General features: G+C 61.7%; 1 protein-coding gene across 12 annotated transcripts in view; it reads left to right on the forward strand.

Annotated features, from left to right (window-relative positions):
- The window catches only part of BTRC (beta-transducin repeat containing E3 ubiquitin protein ligase), a 172,875-nt gene extending 158,231 nt beyond the window's left edge, over positions 1-14,644 (forward strand). For 11 of the 12 annotated variants that reach the window (XM_075935603.1, XM_075935608.1, XM_075935610.1 and 8 more), the window contains 4 exons: positions 1,797-1,907; positions 5,225-5,303; positions 7,636-7,829; positions 8,988-14,644. In XM_075935603.1, coding sequence (XP_075791718.1) covers positions 1,797-1,907; positions 5,225-5,303; positions 7,636-7,797 — 352 coding nt within the window. In that variant the 3' untranslated portion in view covers positions 7,798-7,829; positions 8,988-14,644. The remainder of the gene's footprint in view (positions 1-1,796; positions 1,908-5,224; positions 5,304-7,635; positions 7,830-8,987) is intronic. The other variant, XM_075935605.1, reaches the window with a different exon arrangement.
- The last annotated feature ends 1,165 nt before the right edge of the window (positions 14,645-15,809 follow it).

Raw genomic sequence — 15,809 nt, forward strand, 5'->3', positions numbered from 1 at the left:
GAGGCGAGAGTGTCGGTCAAACAGGTACAGAAAAGTGTAAATTCTTGGGTTTGTTTTTCAATGTGCTGACCATTGAGAAGCAAGAGTCGTCTCGGGACGCTGCCCGAGTCGTGAAAGGCAAACAGACTAATTGTAATTGCTTCAGATATTTCAAAGAGTGGGGAGCAAGTTGGTATCGGAGTGTAAAAGACGCTATGTTTAAAATAGTTCTCCGTGGCAACCCACACATTAACAGGAGTGTTGTGAGCAAGACATGAGAAGTCCTTTTTCCGCTCTGCTCTGCGCTGATTAGGCCTCAGCTGGGGGATTGTGTCCAGTTCTGGGCACCACATTTAAAGAACGATGTGGAGAAACTGGAGAGGGTCCAGAGAAGAGCAACAAGAATGATGAAAGGTCTAAAGAATATAACCTATGAAGGAAGGCTGAAAGAACTGGGCTTGTGTAGTTTGGAAAAAAGGCTGAGAGGGGAGAGGATAGCGGTTTACAGGTATCTAACAGGGTGTCACAAGGAGGAGGGAGAAATCTTGTTCTTCCTGGCCTCTGAAGATAGAACAAGAAGCAATGGACTTAATGCTCTTAAATTTCTCCAGAGATGGACATTCCACAACCTCCCTTGCTGACACAGCAAGGGAGGTTTAGGTTGGACATTAGGAAAAAGTTCCTGCCTGTCAGGGTGGTTAAACACTGGAATAAATTGCCCAGGGAGGTTGTGGAATCCCCATCTGTGGAGATATTTAAGAGCAGGTTAGATAAATGTCTGTCAGGGATGGTCTAGACAGTGCTGGGTCCTGCCGTGAGGGCAGGGGACTGGACTCGATGACCTCGCGAGGTCCCTTCCAGTCCTAGTGTTCTACGATAACCCCCTCTTTGGAGCGGTCTCAAGCGGTTGTGTCTGCGCCGCGAGGCATGTGCTGTTGGTGAGGCTGATGTGGAACTGCCTGCTCAGGTGTGTTGACCACATTTGAAAAAGGAGGGTGAATACGCGGGTACAGTTCGGAGGGAAAGCCACCAAGTGCCTACCAGAGAGACACTCAGAGCTCAATCTGTTCAGCTCCTCAGCAAGCTCAGGTGGTGACGTGCTCACGGAGCAGACGTGCCTTCGCCAGGAGACAGTAATGGCGAGTACAGGGCTTTTCTTCGGCACCTAAAGGCGTCACGAGAACCAGTGGCTGGAAGTTCAAGCCTGACCAATGCAAATTAGCAATAAGGCCCCGGGAGGGGGACAAGCGCCCGAAGGGAGCCACAGAATCTCCGTCTCATCCTGGCGTGAAATCCGGATTCCGATGCCTCTCCGGGGCCTGGTATTAGCAGTCTCCCCACACTGCCTAGCGCGCAGCTTCCCATTGAGCCCTGCACTGAGGCGCCGGCCGGCCGCGGGGGGAGATCTCTCTACCCAAGCCCCGAGCCGCGCCTGGTCAGCCCCAGCAGGGAGCTGCCCAGGGAAGGCCAAGCCTCAATCCCCTGCCTGTTTCGGAGTGCAGGTGTGTCCCGGGCGGGGGTGGCAGGGCCCGCGCCGGGGGGGCGTTGTGGCTGGTCAGGTGGGGAGGCCACGCAGGCGATCCGGAGTCGTCGCTTTGCCAGGCCTCAAGCCCCTTGCCCTCAGCCCCAGGAGAGCCTAACATGGCAGGACTGTCCTTGGGAAAGACGCTCCACCTGGGCTGATGAGTTTAGTATCTTCCCTGCCCGCGCCGTGCTCTTCCTCTGCACAGCACCCAGGCGCCGGGACAGGCACCGCCGAGCATTGCATCGCGGCCCGGCTTCTCGGCCCGGCTCCTCTTCTCCCTCCTCTCTTGCAGGCTGTGGGACATAGAGTGCGGGGCCTGCCTGCGCGTCCTGGAAGGCCACGAGGAGCTGGTGAGATGCATCCGCTTCGATAACAAGAGGATAGTCAGCGGGGCGTACGATGGGTGAGCTGCTTACCGGGGGCCCCTCCTGGCATCCCCCCTCCTCCCCTCCCTGGGGGCAGCTAGCCCTGTGGGCAGGTGCGCCCGTCTCACACGTGGGCCAAGGGTGAGAGCTGGGAACGTGCCCCCGGTCTCCTGGAGCAGGTCTTCTCTGGTGAGTGTTTCCCAGCGCTTTCATGTGGCAGATCCATGCAGAACGCCTCACGCCTGACTCTGACACCAGATCCCTAGCGCTCTGCCTGGGGGGGGGAGGAGTGCTTACCAGATCCCTAGCGCTCTGCCGGGGGGGGAGTGCGTACCAGATCCCTAGCGCTCTGCCCGGGGGGGGAGTGCTTACCAGATCCCTAGCGCTCTGCCGGGGGGGGAGTGCTTACCAGATCCCTAGCGCTCTGCCGGGGGGGGAGTGTGTACCAGATCCCTAGCGCTCTGCCGGGGGGGGAGTGCGTACCAGATCCCTAGCGCTCTGCCGGGGGGGGAGTGCGTACCAGATCCCTAGCGCTCTTCCCGGGGGGGGAGTGCTTACCAGATCCCTAGCGCTCTTCCCGGGGGGGGGGGGAGTGCTTACCAGATCCCTAGCGCCCTGCCGGGGGGGGGGAGTGCTTACCAGATCCCTAGTGCTCTTCCCGGGGGGGGAGTGCTTACCAGATCCCTAGCGCTCTTCCCGGGGGGGGAGTGCTTACCAGATCCCTAGCGCTCTGCCCGGGGGGGGAGTGCTTACCAGATCCCTAGCGCTCTGCCCGGGGGGGGAGTGCTTACCAGATCCCTAGCGCTCTGCCCGGGGGGGGGGGGAGTGCTTACCAGATCCCTAGCGCTCTTCCCGGGGGGGGGGGGAGTGCTTACCAGATCCCTAGCGATGCCCGGGGGGGGAGTGTGTACCAGATCCCTAGCACTCTCCCCGGGGGGGGGGAGTGCGTACCAGATCCCTAGCGATGACCGGGGGGGGGAGTGTGTACCAGATCCCTAGCGCTCTGCCCGGGGGGGGAGGGGAGTGCGTACCAGATCCCTAGCGCTCTGCCCGGGGGGGGGGGAGTGCGTACCAGATCCCTAGCGCTCTGCCCGGGGGGGGGGGGAGTGCGTACCAGATCCCTAGCGCTCTGCCCGGGGGGGGGGGGGGAGTGCGTACCAGATCCCTAGCGCTCTGCCCGGGGGGGGGGGGGGGAGTGCGTACCAGATCCCTAGCGCTCTCCCCGGGGGGGGAGTGCGTACCAGATCCCTAGCGCTCTGCCTGGGGGGGGAGTGCGTACCAGATCCCTAGCGCTCTCCCCGGGGGGGGAGTGCGTACCAGATCCCTAGCACTCTGCCCGGGGGGGGGGGGGGGAGTGCGTACCAGATCCCTAGCGCTCTGCCCGGGGGGGGGGGGAGTGCGTACCAGATCCCTAGCGCTCTCCCCGGGGGGGGAGTGCGTACCAGATCCCTAGCGCTCTGCCCGGGGGGGGAGTGTGTACCAGATCCCTAGCACTCTGCCCGGGGGGGGGGGGGGAGTGCGTACCAGATCCCTAGCGCTCTGCCCGGGGGGGGGAGTGCGTACCAGATCCCTAGCGCTCTGCCCGGGGGGGGAGTGCGTACCAGATCCCTAGCGCTCTGCCTGGGGGGGGGGAGTGCGTACCAGATCCCTAGCGCTCTGCCCGGGGGGGGGGAGTGCGTACCAGATCCCTAGCGCTCTGCCCGGGGTGGGAGTGCGTACCAGATCCCTAGCGCTCTGCCCGGGGGGGGAGTGTGTACCAGATCCCTAGCGCTCTGCCCGGGGGGGGGGAGTGCGTACCAGATCCCTAGCGATGACCGGGGGGGGGAGTGTGTACCAGATCCCTAGCGCTCTGCCCGGGGGGGGGGGAGTGCGTACCAGATCCCTAGCGCTCTGCCCGGGGGGGGGAGTGCGTACCAGATCTCCAGTGTCTCCGCCAGGCCCAGGTGCGTTCATCGCAGGCAAGGGCAGCTCTGGCCAGGCTGGAGGAACCCCCTCACCTACCCTCCCCCCATCAGTGTTAGCCAATCACACAGGGTTTTACATCCCTGCTTTGAACAGGAGTCACATACCTGGGGGCTCCTGTTGGCAGAGCTCAGCTGAAGCAGACGGCTCCTAGCCAGGCGAAGGTGGGCGGGGGCAGGAGGGATGGGGGGGAACATCTCAGGATCCGCGCCTGTCGTGTCGAGTAGCCAGGTGCCTCTCGCGGCCGCGGTGCACCAGAGCCCGCTGCCTTCCCCTCACGTACGCGAGTAGCAGAGAGCAGTGGCTCTCAACCCGGCCCCCTGAGCGGGGCCACGCTCCAGGGCATCCTCCAAGCCTGGCCAGTGTCAGATTCCCTGCGGCCCAGAAAGCCGAAATCCTGCCACCTGGGGCCGACGCCAAAGCCGCAGCCACATAGCTTGGCGGGCCCCCCGCGGCATGGGGCACCGGGCAGTTGCCTGGCTTGCTCTGCGCCAGCCCTGGCTTTGCAGCTGTGGCAGAGGTAGGTCCTGGAGGTGACCCCGCTTCCCGGCTTGCCTGACTCCACGCTCTACGGGGCCCTTGTGTAGCTACTTGGATCACGCGTCCCCTATGCCACGAAGTCAGCTTCCGTCTCCTGGGCAGGGAGTCCCTCTCCGAGCCCGTAGACACCACTGGCTTCCAGCCCGAAGCCGGCAGACTGGTCGAAAGGAGGGCGTGCGGCTTCCCCACGCTTCGTTCTGCCCCATCCTGTGGCTAGCACCCTCCCTCCTGCGAGCCCGTCGCTGCCTCGTCCCCGGGAGCTGGGCGAGTGATGAGCTCGAGGGCTGGGGGCCTGGCGGGAGGGGAGGGAAATCTCCCACCCAGCCCGTTTTGGAGCCAAGCTGACGTCAGATTTTGGTGCAGTCGAATGTTAAGTCGCTGGTGCCCTCGCCAACGCCGAACCTCCAGCAAGCTGGGCCCCGTGCCAGGGCCTGCCAGGCTGTGGTGGTGAGGATGTGTCCTGTTCTCTGCAGGGTTTGAGCCTTGTCGAAGCCAGCCCCGCCTGCCCGCGCTGTAGGAGCCGGTGGCGTGGGTGGCCCAGTTGGAGGAGGGGAGACGTAATGCCCAGTTCTTGTCCCACAGAGACTAGAGAATGTCACGTTGTCAGCCCCGCTGCCGCGCTCCCTCCCCTTCCTGGCTTTGGCCCGTTTGCCACTGGGGAGCAGATGTCGGGTTACCGTCCCCAGCCGGGTTTCTGCAGGTCGCTCTCTGCCGGAGCCTAGAGAGAAGACAGGAGGCAGGTGTGGGAGCAGAGAGGCGGGTTTGCCAGGAGCCGGGGTCACTGTCAGTGCTGGGGCAGGTGAATGGCTGATGAGCCGGTCACACTGTTCTCTTGTCCCCCTCTCCTCTCCAGGAAAATTAAAGTGTGGGATCTCGTGGCTGCGCTGGACCCCCGCGCTCCAGCGGGGACCCTGTGTCTGCGGACCCTCGTGGTAAGAGCTTTTGGTTGGGGGGGGTTCGGTGGGAGGAGGCCGGGCCCTGTCGAGGCTGTGGTGTGCCGGGCGTGCGTGAGCTGGTGCGAGGTAGCTAGGAGGCCTCACGGGGCAGGCTGGCAGACGTGTCCGCGTGTACGGCCTGGGATTGCTCAAACCGCAGCCGTGCAGACAGTGCCGTGGGACCTTCAGCAGCCACGGAGTCAGCTCCACAGCAGCCCCGTGGCACCCTGGGACGTGTCTGCTCGGCTCCCGAATCCCCGCGTCAGACCCTGCACCGCAGTGGCGCCGGGCGAGTTGGCACCGGCAGAGGCACTGATCCCACTGGAGTCGGCGTAACCTGGGCGACCGGCCCGTTTGCTGAGCCGCCTTCTCCCCGCTAGAGAGCTCTGGCTGTCCGTGAGGCGGCCGAAGGGCCGGGGTTCCGGCAGGGCAGGTCCAGACGTGCTTCGTCCTCTTAGAACGGATTTAAGTGCATCGCTGAAATCTGCTGGCGACGGTTTCTGCTTTGCACCCACTCACTGGGGTGTTTATTGTAGGGTTGCTAGTGGGGGCCGAGCGACTGGCCTCCATTAATAGAGAAACACCCCAGCTCCTCGGGGCACAGGACCAAAGCCGTCCTCACCGTGGCACTGACGGGCTCCCTGGCTTCCGGCCCTTGGACTGGGCTGCACGCCCGTTTTGCTCTCTCCCGCCGGTGCCCGGCAGAGGAGTCGCGGTGGCTCTGGAGCGTCGGGGAAACGCCCATGCAGACGAGGCCTGGAGTGGCCCCGAGCTCAGAGCGGAGACGTGTTAGCGAGAGGCCCGACGCAGCCTGACTGGTGCTGTGCCTTTCCGGGAGGGTTTGCATCCAGCCTGCGGTTCACTTGGAGAAGCCGGAGGCGAGGACGTGGGAGCTTGTTTCGGGCGCCGGGCGAGCCGCCGGGCATTGTAAAGCCGCGCGGCCGGTCCTCGAGGTTCAGGCTCCTGAGTCTTTCTCAGTGGCAGGTCGTCAGGCAGGACCTTGGAAGCCCCACTCATTAGCACGGCACAACCCGCCCCCACCCCTCTTGTCACCTGCCACGCCAAGGAGCGGCCAGGGCCTGTGAGCGAACAGGCCGGACTCCTGGGTCCGGCACCCTGGGGACCTGACTGGTCCCGAAGGGGGGACTTGACCGGACCAGGGAGGTCAATTCCATCCCTCAGCTGATGGGTCTCCGGGCTCTCCCAGGGTCTATCCGCAGACCTAGTGGAGCTCCCCTGCCCCAGGGTCCTGTCCCAGGGCTGCCACAGCTGGATGCCGGAGCTGCCGCGGCGCTCTGGGGCCACTGAGGCTCCATTGCCAGGGCTGCTGCGGCTCCGCTGCCCCAGGGCTGCCGCGGCCAACTCCTGGCCACCCAGCTCTCTGGGCCAGGGGCTCAAGCACAGATGTTGCCGGACCAGAGAGGTTCGAGCTGTACCTGCCCGCAGAGTCTGAGCCCAGTACGTGAAGGGCTGATCCTGTGCCGGTCAGAGGCGCTGCTGGGGCCCCGTGTGTGTCTCCGAACCAGGCCGGCTTAGTTGGACTAGGGCAGCGTTTCTTAAACTGTTCCGTGGCCGCGGAGAACAGAGTTCAAAATGGCCGCGCTTAAAGGGGCAGGCAACTTTTTTTCCCCCCACCCTATTTTTTTTCTCAACAAAAAGTCCTTGGCGTTCCTCATTTAAAAAAAACCCGTGTTTGGTGTTCCTCCATCGTAAAACGTTTCAGAAACACTGGACTAGGGCAGTGCCACCTGCGTTTCCCAGCAGTGGGGAGCACGCACCCGCAATAGCCGCACTGTCAATCGGGCTGTGGGGCGGACACGTAGGAACCTGAGCAAGGACACCAGAACTCCCTGCTGGCAGGAGCACGTGAGCTGGGGGGGCAGGGTCCAGAGGCGCTTTAGGGAGCGGGATCCCAGTGAGGAATCGCGGACTGGAAAGTTGGTTTGCAAAGCAGCCTTTCGAGATGCCTCTCTCCTGCGGTCTCTGCGCGGCGCCTGCTGCGGTGGTCCCGCTCTTCCCCCGCCCCCCCGGAGCATCACTCGGTCGTTGGAAACACCATCCCCGGCTATTTGAATACACCGGAACGTCCTTAATCCCGGGAACACTCGGGGCTGGCATCCCCCGAGCGCCAGGTCTCTGCTCCCAGGCCCGGAGAGGGCTTAGCTTGTGCCATGTTGGCCAGGGAAGGTCGGCTGACCAAAACTGAATCCATTCAAGCCCTTGTTAATGTTCCCACCCCCACACCTCTCCCCCCCACACACACACGCACACTCTGCCGGCGCCAGGCAGTCTGTAAAGCGATGCCTCTTCTGTCTCTGGCCCTGCCTAGGAGCATTCTGGGAGAGTCTTCCGACTCCAGTTTGACGAGTTCCAGATCATCAGCAGCTCACACGACGACACGATCCTCATGTGGGACTTCCTGAACGACCCAGCTGCCCAGGCTGAACCGACCCGCTCCCCGTCCAGAACATACACCTACATCTCCAGATAAAGCGCCCCACACTGGACCGCGCGCGTGCACAGGTGAGCCGGGCCGGGGGCGCCGAGGCAAACCATCAGCCTGCCAGGAGACACCTTTGAGCAGGGCTGATTGTAGGACTCCTGGCATGTGGCGCCTGCAACCCTTACAACCCCGGCCTCCCCAGCAATTAAATCAGGCGGGAGACGGGCGGGAGGTGGGGGTGTTCTGTCGAGTGAGTGGAGGAGCTGTTGCTTGGTCCTGGCCAGTTGTCGCCCAGCGAGAGGGTTCTGCCGAATCATGCCGGATGCCCTGCATCCCGGGGAGTGGCCGCTCCGCTTCCCCAAGGGTGAGCCACGCGGGAGGGGCAAGTGAGCGAGTCCAGCCTGGGGAAATGGAAATTTGCTGATGTACAGAATTCTCTCTGAATAGGGCCCAACCCCCAGCCACGTTGGCTGTAGGCTGCTAAGACCAGGCCTCGCCTGTGTGGGGGGGGGGGTGTTATCCCCCCAGCTTTTCTCCCAGCAAGGAGTTACCACTTCTAGGCTGCTATAGGGGATCAGCGCTGTAAGCGAGGCTGTTGGAGGGTGCTGCTTAGGCTGGCCTTGGCTTGCCTATTTCGGTTAGTGTATCTGCCACTCTTGCATCTGGGGCCCCTGGTGGCAGTTGGAATTCCTGGTGAGGGTGCGGCAGGTTTGCTGTGTATCACAGCCTGGGGCACGTTCTCCCTGTTCCGTGTAAAAATAAACCCCGACCAGAGCCCTGAACCTAGCACCTTTCACCTGCTCGGAATGCACTGTAAATAAGAGGTTTTCCTTATAGGCAGCAGGTTTAGAGCAAACCAAAGGAAGTACTACTTCACACAACACAGGCAACCTGTGGAACTCCTCGCCAGAGGATGTTGTGAAGACCAGGACTTTAAACAGGGTTCGAAAAAGAGTTGGATAGATTCATGGGGGTTAGGTCCATTCATGGTTATTCACCAGGATGGGTAGGAATGGTGTCCTAGCCTCTGTTTGTCTGGAAATGGGCGACAGGAGAAGGATCGCATGAGGATTCCCTGTTGTGTTCACTCCCTCTGGGGCAGCTGGCATTGGCCACTGTGGGCAGACAGGACACTGTGCTGGATGGACCTTTGATCTGACCTAGTCTGGCCGCTCTGATCTTAAAACGATGCGAGAATTTTGTGCACCAAAGGATTGTCCGTGTTTCTGTTTCCCCAGAACTCGTTTAAGCTGCAGTATTTCAATGATCTGCCAATGCCAGGACAAAGGAACTATCCCCGTAACCAATCCTTGCGGAAGAGGGAGGCTCTCGGATTCGTTTCTGAAACTCAGCTGGCCCGCGGTTGATCTCGGCAAGGTCTACGCGGCGCAGCTGGCTGCTGAAGTGCTGCTATGAAGATGTCTGGTCCTTCATGAACGATGGACGTTTTTAAGCGACCCCCCCCCCCCCCCGCCTCGCCGCTCTGCCCCACCACCCTTCCCTCCCTCTTGCCCCGGCAGAGATGTCCTATAAATATACGTTCCGTGTTGCCAGACGTTGCTTGGTGTTAAGCAAACGAATCGTTGCACTGTGCATCCTGCTGAGCGCCCCTGCCGGGCTGTGGGGAGGGGCTGCTGCTTAGAATATTCCACAAAACCATTGCTGGCTGTTTGTGAGACCATGTAGCTGCTGACTCTGCAAAGCAACAACCGCAGTGCGGGAGGGAGAGGAACCCCCCGCCGCCTGTGGGCGTTGTCTCTGGAGGCCTGGCCTTGGGGAGCTGCAGCTGGCAGTGCAGCCCCACATGGGCCCCCTGCCGGCTCCTAGCCCTTCGGGGGCCGGATGTATTGCCGTTTCCCTCCACGGTCCAGGGGCGCCCATCTTAGGTTTAGCTGGCTTCTGCCAAAGTCCCACGTCCAGTATTACGCAGGGGTGGGGCACAGGGCAGTATTCCGCTGTCAGAGGCATTCTCTGTACCCAGGCCAGGTCTGGGTTCTCCTGCCGTGGCCCTGAAGGCGGCGTGGGTTTTGTGGATGGATTAGGGTGCGTTCCTCTGACGAGATAGAAACATGAGGCATGGTGGGGCGAAGACAAGGGCACCCTCTTTCCTCCTCCTCCAGGAGGTGTCCCGACCAGAGGGCAGAAGAGGGAGGTGCTTTGAATCGTGTTAGCTTTTGTGGCTGGCCACATCCCCACGTGAGAACACAAGTGAGGCCAATGAGTGGTCCGTGGAGTGCGTGGCGGGGTTGGGGCCTGTGGCTGATGAGGCAGATCCCCCCGGGTGGCTGGGGCAGGCGGGTGTTTTCTCATTGGCGTGGCCGGGGGGTGGACCTGCTGGCTGTACCGCGAAGCCGGCTCTGCAGCAGTGCGGGTGAGGGGAGGAGTCTGGCGACCTTCCTCGGGCCTGGCACCGCCCCCTGGACCAGGACGCCCATTCCCGCGTGTCCCGGTGATCAGACCGAATCGGCCGCTGGCTCCGACCGCTGAGAGCCGTTTTCACTCCGAACAGAAAGCGCCCCCTGGCAGGCGGGAGGGCCACGCCACGCCTCCGCCGGTGCGCTAGACCACGAGGCTCCGTGGGGACCCAGAAGGCGCTGGGAACGGGGACCCCAGGGTCCTGGCTTTTGGAAGAACGGGGGAAGTGAAAGAATCTCGTCCATGTTTCCGATACAAAGCTTAGGCCCAGCTCTCCTGCGGCAGACACCTCTGCCTCCGTCAGCCTGCGCTGGGAAGCCAACGCCCCCTGTCTCCTCCGCTCTCAGGCTGGGACTGAGACTTGACCGCGACGGTCTCGTCAGCTTTGCTTTTCTGGGGCTCGCCAGGGCACCACTCTAACTCGCTTGGCCGTCCCTCTCCCACCAGCGCCGGGGTGCACGTAGCTAGCCCGACGGGCAAGAATTGCGCTCGGGGCCTCGGGAGGAGCGAGCAGAGGGGGAGGCGGGCAGGGTCGGAAGGTCGCCGGCAGAGCTCCGAGGACTCCGTCCAGCTCCAAAGGAGCGTGAGGCCGTGCAAAAAAGCAACACCCAGTTCCCAATTGTCTTCAGGAGGGCGTAGGACCCGCAGCGCCTCTCAAGGGCCTCTCTTAGGGCTGACCACTGACGGGCCCCCTGCTTCCCTGCTGCTTACATTATGGTAGAAAGAGCAAAATAAATGAACTCGTCCCGTGATCTGGCGTCCACGTGCAGAGGCACCGAAGGCTGAGTCCAGACCGAGTGCTGATCCCTAGGACGGTGCTGAGCTGCCAGCGGGTGGTCGGGCATCTCAGACGTGCCAGATCCCCACAGCAGGGGCAAGTGGCTCGTGGGTTTCACTCTGAGTTGCTGCTGAGGAAATGCAGTTCTAAGTCGCGTCCTTGGAGTGACCGGAGCCCCGTTCCGTCGTTATTACGGAGCCGCCCTGTGGCCGGGTGAGAACAGAGGCCGGTACGGAGATGGCCGCAGACTCGAGCGCTTCTTCCCTCGTTTGTCTCGTCGCTTCCCGTCTTCCAGCAGGCCGGGCTAGAAGATCGTGCCTGCGCCCTGGTTGCTATAGAGGGTCTTGCCGTTTTATCAGTGTCCCGAGGGGCCGGCGCCTGCTGCCGTGTTGGATTTGTGACTGATGAGGACTCGGAGAGAGGCATAGCGCTTTCTGGCCAGACGTGGCGACGGCGCTGCTCCAGATCACCATTGACTGTCCTCACCCTGCCGCTCCCTGCCACTGGTTTGAAACGTCTGCGCACTGCTGGGTTTGTCAGCAGCCCTGGGGACGCAGGTCTGCTGTCGGAATCCGTTTGTACAGTACACGGGGGACCGGCTGCTGCCATACGTATGTTTTGGACAAATGGTAGAGTGACGTGACTCTCCAAAAGGGACCAAGTCTGGGTACTTAAGTACCGAACTACTCGACGGAGAATCCTACCCCAGCTGTACACGGTCCTACCCTTGTTCCTTCTGAGAGTTCGGTTTCCTTCTTCGCTAAGAAAGCACTATCGCCCCTGGCTATGGGGTGATCCGTGTTCACCGGGGGCGGGGGAATAACGTCCTTATGAGACTGTCGCGTCGAGAGAGGTTGTGCGCGCTCTCTCCTGCGCTCAGGATCTGCGTGTGAACGGGCTGCACAGTCCCCAACAGCGCTGGAGGAAAGGCAGCGTTTAAAAAGAAGAAAAATGAAAGGAGCCAGAGGCGAGGACTAGAGGTGCCGAGGGCTGCACATCACTTGGAAATGAACCACGCCGGCCGTCTGCAGGCGGCCCCTTCTCCCAGCCTCGCCTTGCTGCTCGGGCCGGGCGATGTGGAAGCGGGAGGCGGGACGGTAAGAACAAGACGACCCATGACAGCACCGCCAACACCTGTTGGCAGCTCCAGGGCAGGCAGGGGTCACCTGGCGCGTGGCTGATCCCCGAAAGCCAGCGTCTGCCCCCTGACGGTGGGCCTGAGTGAATTCCAGCCCTGCGGTTGCCCCTTTCCGGGGTGGACGCTCGCTGCCGGAGCTGAGGGTGTCAGGAGGCGGGAGTTGAGGGCTGGGAGCGTTGTGGACACCAGACTACGTTAGATTTGTTTCTGAACTGGAAGACCGTGTCGCTGGCTGTGCTCCCCCACCCCCCACACACGCCTGTGCCTGCGCTGTTCTCTGCATTGTGGGCCTTGTGCCCTCAGTGGTCGGGTGCACATCTCTCCCCTCCCCGCGCTGTCCGAACTGCACGTTGGGCCTCGCTCTGGGATCCCCCCACGTCCGGCTGGGAGCTGCGGGTGTGCCGCACCTGCCGGGGTCGGGCTTTTTGCTCAAGCGTCTGCTGATTTTCTTCCGCTCCCTCTCGGGTCTGCCTCTGTGGCCAGGGATTGCTGAGCATCCGCCGGTGGTCGGCACAGAGCCGGCTGCTGGGTCGCCGCTCGCTGCCCCTCCCGCTGAGAAGCTGACCGGGAGGCGGAGGAGCCAGCCAGCCTGTGGCGGGGATGACGTGGCCCGTTTGCGGGACAGGCAGGTGGGGACCCACGTGGCGGGGGATGGGAGGAGAGGGTGGCCCCCTGCAGAGGTGGGAGCTACACTGTGACTAACTGGCCTAGGGAGCTCAGGCGCAGTTGGTGTAGAGGGGCAATTCTTCCGTGTAGGTAAAAAAACGAGAAAATGGCCAGAAAGAAACGGGGGCGACCTGGTCGATGCCCCTTGACTTTGGTATCTTTGGGGGATGGGGAGGATGATCTGAAATCCAGCCATTGGGATTGCTGACCACCCCAGCGAACTTATCAGGGCCGTGCGAGGCGGGCGTGCGAGGCGGGCGTGCGAGGCGGGCGTGCGAGGTGGGCGTACTGCTTTTCTCTTCCTGCGCTTTACCGTGCAGTTGCCCCCTTCCTGCCACAAGCAACAAGGTTTCCAGGAAGCGAGGAGAACTTCAGCCGACCCTCCGGAGGGCGGGCCTGCCAGTGAATTTCCTCCCTGTGCCTGCTGGTTTTCTGCTTCGCTGTCGCCCTGCCCTCTCCCCGGAGCTCTGCTCCTGGAGCCAAACCTCGCCCCGTCCCCGCACGCCGTGCCCGGTCCCCATCGGGAGCCAGCCAGCGAGTCCTGGGCTGAGACGGAAGATGTCCTGCTGGGACTTGTGAGCTGTGACGGCATCTCCTGGCTGTGGAAGACGGGTTAATAGCGCCTCAGAGTGCCGCTGATGGTGAGGTTTGGCGGCTGCTGGCAGGTTCCCTGCCCAGCCCGGCTTGATCAGAGGCGGGCGCCCTGTCGTAACGTGCGGTGCTGAGGCTGGATCGGAAACCGACCCGCTTGCGGCCTTCGAAATCCTTCCCTAGGTGCCTTTCCAAACACCCTGGTGGCCGACTCCTCCCCCTAGCTGGCCACGGCCGCAGTATCGCCCGCGCTAACTCTTCCTGAACAAGCCTGCTAGTGCCAGCCTGGCTGGGCCTGAGCGTACCCGTGCCCCCTGCTGCGGCCCTGCCCGGCAAGCCCACGCCGGCAGCTGCGCTGCTGTGGCTAGGTACAAACAAGCAGGGGTTAAGGTATCCGACTCCCCAGGCAAAGCATTGCAACCCCCCGCTGCTGTGTGGGCGTCCCCAAGGGATGCTTGGATCACCGCCAGCCCCTGGGCTGCCAGTTGCTTTTTAACCGTGTCCCACCTGGAGGAGTTTCCAGATTCTTTTTCAAGACGAAAAAATAAGCGGCAGCTCTCTGGTGTGGTCATGGCCGGAAGAGTGAGCTGGTAAAACTTGATCCTCCTTCCTCACCACTTCCGCCGCCTGCCCGTCTTTGGATCCTCGCTGCTGATTTCACTGGTACCGTGAGTCGATCCTGTTAGCGCCGCGGCGGCGATGGAATTCTCTGTCCAGTTCTACTTGCTGAATCGTTCCTTCTGGAAGGGGTGACCTGCCTCTGGCCAGCCGGTCCCAAGCAGAGGTCAGTGCTCCTGAGCCGCCTTGCAAAACCGAGTTTTTTCCCCACTGTAAAAATCCCGGAGACGATGGGTGCGGAACGGTTGTCTTCCCTCGGACGGTGGCCGCGCTTTCAGCTCCTTGCCTGGGTGCTCCGATGGGAGACACTGGGCTGCTAACTCCATCCGTAGTGTAAGCCGATGCAAAAGGCACTGGCAATCAGACCATCACTGAGCCAGTCACTTGTCGTTACCTTGACAGCGTAGCTTTTAATACCCCCGAGCACCCAGTCGCCCGGCTGGTGCTGCACGTGCAAGCAGAGAGGGCAGAAACACCACGGTCCCTTCGGAGTTCTGTTTGTTACTCTGCTGTATTTGTTCTCTAGACTCTTACGTAACGAGTGCTTTGAACTGTGTGATTATGTTCCGGTGACCTGTCATTAATGTACTAATGTTCCCTTGAGCTAGGACCTGGGAACCGTGTGGGGTGTTTTTTTTTTTAATTATTTTAACTGTTCAGAAATAAGTTAAATACAAGTGTAACATTGAGCTGTGAATCTTTTCTTTTATTTCTGGTGTGGAGGGTGTAACCTTAAAGACAAGGAGTCGTCATTCTTCTTTGAGGCTCTGTGCACGTCAGTCTCATAACCTCTCGATCCAGTGCCTGGGAGGTAGGTCGCTGTCCTTCGCCATGGTGCCCTGCAGCTGGGGTAAACAACCTCACAGCCTTGGGATCAGCCTCCCCTGGGTGGCTAGCCTGACCTAGGTGAGCAGCCTTTAAAAGCCAGAGGTGGAGCAATCAGAGGAGCGAAGCGGACAGGGGGCTGCAGGCGGGAGTTTGAGAGGGACTCCCATGATGGTTCGGAAGATCCGCAACACCTGTACTGGCCCTGCTTCCGTCTCCTCCGCCTGTAGCCACAGACCACCTGACCATGGATGCCTCTACCCTAATCCTGGGGTGGTTTTGCAGGGACTGTGGCTTGCAATTCCCGCTTACTGAAATCCAGGCTAGGGACACCTTCCAATGGGACAGGTGCCTGCTGGTGGAGTTTCTCAGGCAGCAGATGGGAGAACTGCAGAAGGTGAGTAGGCTGAGGAGCATCCGAATCCACGAGCAATTCCTGGAGAGTATCCGAGTGGAGACAGCTGAGGCCGAGGGAACTGTCCCAGTACACAGGACTGCTGGCGCACCACTGGAGGAGGAGGTGGCTTGGTCTCAAGGGGAGACACTGGCAGCTGGTCACTTCTGGCAGCGGGCCGTGCTCCATCCCTGCTCCCAACCCTCCCACCATGGTTCCAGAGAACCGTTATGCCCTTCTGGCTACGGGAGAGAAGGAATCCCCCCCCCCCCACAGCAGAGGAGGAGAAGCCTCGTACCCCAGGGCTGGGAGGTCTGCAGCCACCACTGCGAGGAGCAAACGTAGGGTGCTGGTGGTCGGAGAATCTTCTGAGGGGTACGGAGGCGCCCATCTGTTGCCCTGACATGGCATCTCGGGAGGTGCTGCCTGCCGGGGGCCCGTATCCAAGACGTTACGGAGGCACTGTCGAGGATTATCCAGCCCTCTGACTATTACCTCACGCTACTCATCCCTGCGGGCACTAATGATCCTGCGAGGTGTGACACTGAGCGGATCAAGGGTGACTCAAGGGCTCTGAGAGTGCGGGTGAAGGAGTTTGGGGTGCAGGTGGTATTCTCAGTCCTTCCTGTCGAAGG

Source organism: Pelodiscus sinensis, chromosome 8, assembly GCF_049634645.1.
Source record: "Pelodiscus sinensis isolate JC-2024 chromosome 8, ASM4963464v1, whole genome shotgun sequence".
NCBI classification, from domain to species: Eukaryota; Metazoa; Chordata; order Testudines; family Trionychidae; genus Pelodiscus; species Pelodiscus sinensis.